Consider the following 8811-nt stretch of genomic DNA (forward strand, 5'->3'; position numbering starts at 1 on the left):
AGCCACCACACCCAGCTAAACCTCTGTTTTTTGTTTTGTTTGAGACAGAGTCTTGCTCTTTCACCAGGCTGGAGTGCAGTGGTGTAATCTTGGCTCACTGCAATCTCCGCCTCCCACATTCAAGTGATTCCCCTACCTCAGCCTCCCAAGTAGCTGGGACTACAGGTGCACACCACAACGCCTGGCTAATTTTTTTTAGTAGAGATGGGGTTTCACCATCTTGGCCAGGATGGTCTTGATCTCCTGACCTCGTGATCTGCCCGCCTCAGCCTCCCAAAGTGCTGGGAATACAGGCGTGAGCCACCGCGCCCGGCCCAGGCCTCTGGTTTTGAGTCCCAAAACCATTTTCCTAGACTGAGCCACCTCAAGCCCATCTCTTAGCTGGGGACCAGAGCTCCTATGGGTCACAGGCTGGCCTCCCGACTCCCCCAGCTGGGCCCTGCTTCTCACTTGAGGTCCTTCCCACCTGTCAGCTGGTGTGGCAAGAACAAAGCACAGATGCCAAAATAAATGAGGTGCCAGAGTTTGGTTTATTGGCTCATCCAGTGCCAAAGGTCCACTGGGCACCCTCTTCCCAAGGAACCGGGAGCCCCACGGCTCCTGCATTTCTCTTTCTTCTTCATGTGTTCCTCCTGGCCCTGACTGAAGCTGTGGCAGAAGCTGGGGCAGGTGCGAGCAGAGTCTGGGTTCTGCCAGGGTAGTCTTAGCGCCCAGTCTGCTTGGTACAGGATGGGGACCCTGGACAATAGGGGATGGGCCCCAGGGGCAGAGGACAGGGACCCACTCAGCAGGGGCCTGTACCAGAGCAGGGGTGGGCCCTGAGGAGCACGGGAGTCCAGCCCAGGGCATGGTGGAAATGGGTGACCTGAAAGGGAGCACGGTCAAAGGAGCAGGTGATGGGCCTCCCAGATGCCCGTTCTCTCTCATGGGCTGGATCCTCTGAGGCTCAGGGTCTAGGAGGAAGGGTTGAGAAGGGAAATGGCCAGTTGACTGTGGGGCTGAGGGTGGGGCTGAGGGTGGGAGGAGGTGACTGCTGGAGGGACAGTCCTTGACCCAAACTCCCCCCAGCCCTAGACCCAGAAAGACACACACAAACACACAGCCCTGGACCCCCCTTTTTAATGTGGGAACATGTGGCACTCAGCCCCACCCAATGACCAGGAAAAGAGCCCCCAGCTGCAGCTCTGGCCTGGCCATCCTGGTTGCTGAAGCACATGCCAACCCCGGTCTTCCACCCACAGCTGCACCTGGAGGCCCCACCCAGAGTCCCTGACATCCTCCCCATGTGCTCCCTTTCCCCCACGTGTTTTCAGGCCCGTCCTTGGTCCATCTGGGCTAGGACTGCCCCCTCCCTGCTCCCAAACCAAGGCGAACAGTGGAGACACGATAGGACCTCTGAGAAGCGGATGGCTATGGGCTTCAGCAAGGCACTGGGTGGGCGGGGCGGGGCAGGGCGGGGCTGCAGCGGAACAGCAGTGGAGGCCGAGGGGTCTCCACCTCCTTAGGTGGCTCAGTCCTCAGCCTCTGGTCCACCCTCTACCCTCAACCCCCACAGCTGGGCCTCCCTCCTCTTTTCCAAGCCCCTTCCAGTAGAGTGGCCACTGGGCAGGCACGGAAATGGCCATCTGAGGGGCCCAGGGGCCTGAGACACCTAGGCTACTGGCACAGTGTGGAGCAGGGGCTGGGTCCGAGGCCCTTCCTGAGGCTTCATCCTTGCTCTGCAGCCTGCGGGGGTGGAGGGTCTCAAGCTGAGTCGCCCCCGCCAGAAGCCTTCTTCTTGGGCCGGGTCTTCAGCGTCTTGGAAGCCAGTGGCTGTGGAAAGGAGGAAGATGGGGCTCAGCTTGGAGCCACCACCCCCTGCCTGTTTCCCCAAGCTCTGGCCAGCGCCCTCACCTCAGCTTTGGGTGCCTTTTTGATGGGTTTGGCCCTCTTGGGAGCTTTGTCTCCCATGTCATCCTCAGAGGCCTCTGTCCGGGAATCTGCCACGTTTGTGCTGGACCTTAGACCCAGGGCAGGGTCATCTCCTGGGTGCAGGGAGAAAAGGAGATGGGGGAATCTTTCCCATCTGGGCTCCTTGCCCTTGCCCTTGGGGCCCCTCCCCAACCTCAGGCCCTGCCTGTACCTAAGTCCTCAATGGTGTCCAGGAGGCTGCCAGGGCCGGGTCGGAGGCGGCCGTCGGGCCCCTGCAGGGGCAGTGCATCCTCGTCCCGAATCAGGGTCAGGTCCTGCATGCTGAAGCTGCGGAGCTTCTCTGACAGCACCCCCTGGCCCTAGGGTCACCACCACGCACCAGGAGAGCCGGGGAAAGGGGCGGGGTGGAGATAGCGGTCACCATGGTGCTGGCAGCAGCCCAGGCTCGGTGCCCTCCCCACACTGTCTTCACCCAGTCCCACACAGACAGAGCTGAGGGCTGGGGCAGGACCACACTTCGCCTCCGGACAGATGCGGAAATGGCTGGACGATGAAAGTGACTTGTCCAGATAGGGGTAGAGCCTGGACTGGAACCTCCAGCTGCACGAGCCCAGAGTCTCTACAGCCCTGAGCACAGGGTGGACGCAAGGGGCCTGGCCAGGGCCCTTTGTACAAGGCGGGGCCCTGGGAATCCGAGCCTGTCCTCATCTCACCTTGGCAGCAGCTGTGACTGCGGCATTGGCGGCCAGGTTCAGGCCCCTCTTGCCCACCCTCATCATGGTCTCATAGCTCTTGTCTCGGGCCTGCGTGATGTACTCGTCGATCTCCTATGGCATTGGAGGGGAAGGGAGAAGAGGAGAGCTGGGCGCTGCTGTCGAGGCCCTGCCCTACCCTTGTTCACCCCTGGACAGAGGCCCCTGCCTGCTCCAGGAGGCCACGGCAGCCCTGTCAGGTCACTTCGGGCTCTGGGCCCCACAGGGAGGGCCAGTCTGTATGAGGCTACAGGCTCTGGGCTGCCTTGGCTTGGGGCAGGCTGGGAGGTAAGCTGAGAGTGGGGGCAAACCTTCTCCTTGTTGGACAGTGTTGGGTGCACGAACTTGCGGTAGAGCACACTGGAGCCCTTGGTGTATGGGGACAGCAGCCATATCACGAAGGCGATCTTCAGTTCAAAGTAGAAGGGGAACCTGTTGGGACAGGGGCAAGCGCGGAGTACAGGGCAGGGAGTTGGGAGGTGCCCTGTGTCTAGCAGCACCGGCCCCGTGTGTGATAGCCCCTCACTCTGAGTGCTCTGGGGTCCCCATGAGGCTCATGGGACTGCTCCTTTCTTTTTCTTTTTTTTTTTTTTTTTTGAGATGCAGTCTGGTTCTGTGGCCCAGGCTGGAGTGCAGTGGCATGAGCTCACTGCAAGCTCTGCCTCCCGGGTTCACGCCATTCTCCTGACTCAGCCTCCCGAGTAGCTGGGACTATAGGCGCCTACCATCATGCCCGGCTAATTTTTCTATTTTTAGTACAGTCAGGGTTTCACCGTGTTAGCCAGGATGATCTCGATCTCCTGACCTTGTGATCCGCCCACCTCGGCCTCCCAAAGTGCTGGGATTACAGGCGTGAGCCACCGCGCCCGGCCCGGACTGCTCCTTTCTAATCCAAAAGCATCTGGGGGGCTCAGCTGAGGCTCCAGACAGGAAGGTAAGCAGTGACTCTAGAAGGAATTTCCCCCAGCAGCAACTCTCCTTGCCTCATCCTCTCCCCAAGCCCCAGCCCTCTCACTCCTAGAGAAAACCCCCCTTCCTCTGCCCTAGGGTCAACACCAAGGGAAACTCTCGACCTTGCGACCTTGCTCTCGACTGTGCAGGCCCACGCCTGAGTCTTCACCCCTTCCTTTCCTGCCCTCCCTGTCATCGAGAGGCCTGGGGCTTCTCTAGCTTGCTGGGGAACCTCCTGCCTTGTCGTGACACGCCCCTCACTTTTCAGGATTGCCCTTCAGTCCCCATAGCGCCTTCTCCTCTGGTCACAAACCCCTTCAGGTCACCTATGTCCTCATAAAGCCCTCATCAAAACTCTCTATTTTGCTGTGTCAAGACACATGTATAGGCCTGGCACAGTGGCCTGTAATCTCCCAGCACTTTGGTAGCCAAGGTGGGAGGATCATCTAAGCCCAGGAGTTCGAGACCAGCTTGACAACACAGCAAAACCCCATCTCTACAAAAAATAAAAAAGAAGCCAGGTGTAGTGGCATGTGCCTGTGGTCCCAGCTACTCAGGAGGTTGAGGTGGGAAGATCACTTGAGCCCAGGAGGTCGAGGCTGCAGTAAGCTGAGATCACACCACTGCACTCCAACCTGAATGACAGAGTGAGATTCTACCTCAGAAAAAGAAAAAAAGGCATCTGTATTCACTACCGTCAATTTTTTTTTTTACCTCACCACCCTTGCTCTACTCTCAATTTTTTTTTTTTTTTTTTTTTTTGGTGAGACACAGTCTCGTTTTTGTTGCCCAGGCTGGAGTGCAGTGGCATGATCTTGGCTCACCACAACCTCCGCCTCCTGGGTTCAAGCAATTCTCCTGCCTTAGCTTCCCGAGTAGCTGGGATTACAGGCACACGCCACCATGCCCGGCTAATTTAGTATTTTTAGTAGAGACAGGGTTTCACCATGTTGGTCAGGCTGGTCTCGAACTCCTGACCTCAGGTGATCTGCCCGCCTCGGCCTCCCAAAGTGCTGGGATTAAGGCATGAGCCACCCTACCTGGCCAATTTTTTTTTTTTTTTTTTAAATAGACAGGTCTTGCTATGTTGCCCAGGCTGATCTCAAACTCTTAGGCTCAAGCGATCCTCCTGCCTTGGCTTCCCAAAGTGCTAGGATTACAAGCAGAAGGTACCACGCCCAGCCTTTACCCTCAAAAATTTTTTTTTTTTGGGACTGAGTCCTGTTCTGTCACCAGGCTGGAGTGCAGTGGTGTGATCTCGGCTCACTGCAACCTCCGTCTCCTGGGTTCAAGCGATTCTTCTGTCTCAGCCTCCCAAGTAGCTGGGATTACAAGCACATGCCATAACGCCTAGCTAATTTTTGTATTTTTAGTAGAGACGGGGTTTCACCACGTTAGCCAGGATGGTCTTGATCTCCTGACCTTATGATCTGCCTGCCTCGGCCTCCCAAAGCGCTGGGATTACAGGCGTGAGCCACTGTGCCCGGCCTTTACCCTCAATTTTTAACCCATCTCTCCATCTCTTTCCTCTCCTAAAACTATTTTTCTCAAATGCAAGGGCCTTATCTCTACATGTAATGATCTCTTGTCCTCTCCCCCTTGGTAACATTCTCTTCGCTTGAGTTCCGATGAACTGTGTTATTAGTTCTCTCTTCCAAGAGGTATCTGATCATTCAGTAAACGTTGAGTTCCTGCTGTGAATGCACAGATGATTAAGACACATTCCCTGTCCTCAAAGTGCTCACAGTAGTCTAGTAGTCTAGTACGACCTGGGAAATGCCTTGGAAATGCAAGTATCCAGTGTTTATAGGAGTGAATCATATGCCTATTTTACAAATAAGGAAACTGAGGCCTCAAGAGCTGTGACCTGCCTAAGGTCATAGGCAGCATGGCAGAAGCAGGTTTCCTGAATTCCACCGAGGTGCTCTGGTTGCCACCAGAAAGACACGTGGGGGTTATGTTTGTTCTTACTCCCTTTTTTTTTTTTTTTTTGAGACGGAGTGTCACTCTGTTGCCCAGGCTTGCAATGGCATGATCTCGGCTCACTGCAACCTCCACCTCCTGGGTTCAAGCAGTTCTCCTGCCTCAGCCTCCCTAGTAGCTGGGATTACAGGGGCACCACCACGCCCAGCTAATTTTTTTTGTATTTTTAGTGGAGACAGGGTTTCACCATGTTGGCCAGGCTGGTCTCAAACTCTTGACCTCAAATGATCCACCCACCTAGGCCTCCCAAAGTGCTGGGATTACAGGTGTGAGCTACTGCACCCAGCTCTTTTTTCTTTTTTAAGAGACAAGGTCTTGCTCTGTCACTTAGGCTGGAGTGCAGTGGCACGATCATAGCTCACAGCAGCCCCCAACTCCTGGGCTCAAGCAATCTTTCTGTCTCAGCTTCCTGAGTAGCTGGGTCTACAGGCACATGCCACCATACCTGGTTAATATAAAAAATTTTTTAGTAGAGATGAGGTCTCACTGTGTTGCCCAGGTTTATCTCAAACTCCTGGCCTCAGGTGATCCACCAGCCTTGGTCCCCCAAAGTGCTGAGATTACAAGCGTGAGCCCCCTTGCCTGGCACTACTATGTCTGTTCTTCTACAGGTCAAGTTAGGCATGAGAGGGGAGATATCAAGGACCCCAAGAAATTGTCAGGAGTGGGAGGAGCTTCACTCCCAGGCCCAATCTTTTGTTTGGCTGGCCGGGTAGAGACAGGCAGAGGCCCTGGGCCCTGAGATGCAGGAGGGGATGCTGGACCTCACCAGGAGAGCACTATATCCGTAAGCGTCTCGGCCGTGGTGAAGAAGGCAAAGACGATCCAGTACATCATCCATTTCACCTGAGGGACAGAGGAAAGCGCTCACTGGGGCATGGGGCTGAGGGGCAGGGACACCCAGGACCCCATCTCTGCCTGTCGAACATGCCTGGTTAGAACACCCAGGACCCCACTTCTGCCTGCCAGCCATGTTGGAGGCACTGTGCGGGACACCCAGGGCCCTCCTTTGCTGGTGGGTCTTGTTAGTGGCTGACAGCATTGGTGCAAAGTCACCCCCATCTGTAATAGGACCCAGTGTCCTCCCCTCTCTCTGCCATGTGGGTTGGGTAGGGGGTGAAGGGTCATCCACTCACATATTCCTTCACGTTTTTTGTCTTCACGGCCTTGTAGGAAGAATAGGCTGGGTACAAGGTGCCAAAGATGAGCCTAGGGAGGCAGGCATGGTTACTGGGCCCCTCAGCCAAGGGCAGTGGCCTCTCCCTCCCAGCTCTGCATCAGACCCTGGGTAAATAATGGGAAGAGGGACAGAACTCCCTGCTGGACTGATGAACTCAGGTCAGGGGTTAAGATCAAAGCAGCATGGAACATGCTCAGCTAGCTAGGGTGATGCGCTTCCCTGCTCCACTATTCAGTTTTTCTCCAGCCCTGGAGGCAGGGAAAGGCCCAGAGGCCAGAGGGTCCAATGTGGTCCCTTGCGCCATGATCCTTGGTTATGCACAAACATGTCATGGGGACTGGGAGTCAGGTCACTGCCACAGGGTGTCTTCCTTCTTGACCTCATGCCCTTTCACACCCATCTGCCCTTACCCTCTACCTCCCTGTCTCAGAGCCAGGCTCTGCGAGGAAACCTGACACCACCTAACAGGGCACCCTTACCTGGCAGTCAGAGGTACCACTGTGGCCCTGGGGCCCTAGGGAACAAAGGGCACAGGGGCAGGAGGCCCTGAGAGAGGCAAAGAGGCTTATTCCCCCATGTAAACACCACAGGGATGGGGCTCAGGGGAGGGCCCCCGCTGGTGATCCAACTACAGAGTGCAGACAAGACACAGGCTGGGAAAGAAGAGGACCGATGCCCTTTGGGGCTTGCCCAGGCAAGAGAGAAGCAGCCACCCTGAAGGCTACATGGAGGCGTGAGACCCCTCCATTCCCCCTGTGGTGGATGGGGGAAGAGAAGTAGTCTAGAGGAAACCAGGACAGAAGCACTTGGCCAGCCCGGCTGCACCAAATGGGAAGGGAGCAGGGTGGGGCTGCCGGTGTCAGTCCACAACGGTGGAGGCCGAGGGGCAGTGTCCTCATTAGGGCAGGGAATAACTCCGAGGCCCACAAGGAGCTCCTGTCAGGCTTAGCCCCTTGACAATGTGTGGGTGCCTCCTGTTTCCACATGGACAGGCGGGATACTTCCAAACTGCCTGGTGCAAGTGGAGTGCGGGGCAGAATCCTCAAGGACAAAGTCTGGGGTCGTGGAGAATGGTGTGAGTTCCCTCCTGGGGCCCGGGGAGGTGCCAGAGACATGGCTCCACAGTGTGGCTGGCAGCCTGGAACGAAGGCCACCGAGCGTCCTCCCCCAGCGGCGTCCACAATCCCAGGCTGAGCACATACATCCCCTCTCCCAGTTACCTCTCACACTTTGTCCTCCGAGCATTTCTGCTTCCCGATACCCAAACTTCCTCCCTAGGGGGCCTAAGGGCATGTGCTCTCGTCCCCAGTCTCCTGACAGTGAGTGGAAGGGAGAGGCCAAGGGGCCTGGTGATGGCTCTGAGCTGCGGAATGATGATGAGGCCCTGCCTTGCTCCACTCTCTTCCATCACCCTGTTCCCTCCCCGAGAGGGACAGGGCCCGGGTCTGAGGACCTCCTCCAGCCCAGACCTGCTAGGTGGGGGAGGGGACGCGCCTGCCTTCCCTTTTAAATCAAGCCGTGCTGCTCAGCCCCTAGGATGGGCGCAGGAGCAAGGACGGTAGAAATAAAAGAGGTTATTAATAAAGAATGTGGGTGAGGTCCCTGGGAAGCCAGGCCTACCACGCTCCCCTAATATTCCCCCCTCCAGTCCTGGGTGCCACATCTCCATGTCTCTGGGGACCCCAAATAAGGACGCAGCGCCTTTAGGTGACTCTGCTGCACCAAGCTTCGGAGAAGTCCACCCGGGCTTTAACAACCCCGCCCTCCATCACAGCCCGCATCACCCCCCTCGCCGCCGCACTCACACCACCAGGCGAGAGATGATCCAGGACACCATGGCGGGGCCGGGCGCGGCGCGGGGCGGGGACCCTGCCCCTGCCTCAGCCTCCCTAGTAGCTGGGATTACAGGGGCACCACCACGCCCAGCTAATTTTTTTTGTATTTTTAGTGGAGACAGGGTTTCACCATGTTGGCCAGGCTGGTCTCAAACTCTTGACCTCAAATGATCCACCCACCTAGGCCTCCCAAAGTGCT

The 8811-nt window shown here is 56.8% G+C and overlaps 1 protein-coding gene across 4 annotated transcripts; it reads right to left on the reverse strand.

Moving 5' to 3' along the window:
• Positions 1 to 511: 511 nt before the first annotated feature.
• Positions 512 to 8660, reverse strand: REEP2 (receptor accessory protein 2). Of its 4 annotated transcripts, none has more exons than XM_011997256.1 (8): positions 8583 to 8660; positions 6734 to 6806; positions 6367 to 6443; positions 2975 to 3095; positions 2625 to 2738; positions 2123 to 2270; positions 1894 to 2024; positions 512 to 1812 (listed from the first exon to the last, which is right to left on the reverse strand). In XM_011997256.1, exons 1-8 carry the CDS (start codon positions 8612 to 8614, stop codon positions 1744 to 1746), a joined length of 765 nt encoding a protein of 254 aa, XP_011852646.1. In that variant the 5' UTR covers positions 8615 to 8660; the 3' UTR covers positions 512 to 1743. The 4 variants fall into 4 exon arrangements, with proteins under 4 accessions (XP_011852646.1, XP_011852649.1, XP_011852648.1 ...); XM_011997259.1 differs by having other exon boundaries at positions 2123 to 2264; positions 6734 to 6881; positions 8583 to 8652; XM_011997258.1 differs by having other exon boundaries at positions 6734 to 6881; positions 8583 to 8652.
• Positions 8661 to 8811: the final 151 nt, after the last annotated feature.

The sequence above is a fragment of the Mandrillus leucophaeus genome, unplaced genomic scaffold (assembly GCF_000951045.1).
Source record: "Mandrillus leucophaeus isolate KB7577 unplaced genomic scaffold, Mleu.le_1.0 Scaffold534, whole genome shotgun sequence".
Lineage (NCBI taxonomy): Eukaryota > Metazoa > Chordata > Mammalia > Primates > Cercopithecidae > Mandrillus > Mandrillus leucophaeus.

Coding starts and splice junctions, on each gene's coding strand:
- REEP2 (XM_011997256.1), bottom strand. CDS start 8,614: ATGGTGTCCTGGATCATCTCTCGCCTGGTGGT. Junction 3,096..6,366: donor ACGGATATAGTGCTCTCCTG/GTGAGGTCCAGC, acceptor CTGTCCCAACAG/GTTCCCCTTCTACTTTGAAC. Junction 2,025..2,122: donor GGACACCATTGAGGACTTAG/GTACAGGCAGGG, acceptor CCCTGCACCCAG/GAGATGACCCTGCCCTGGGT.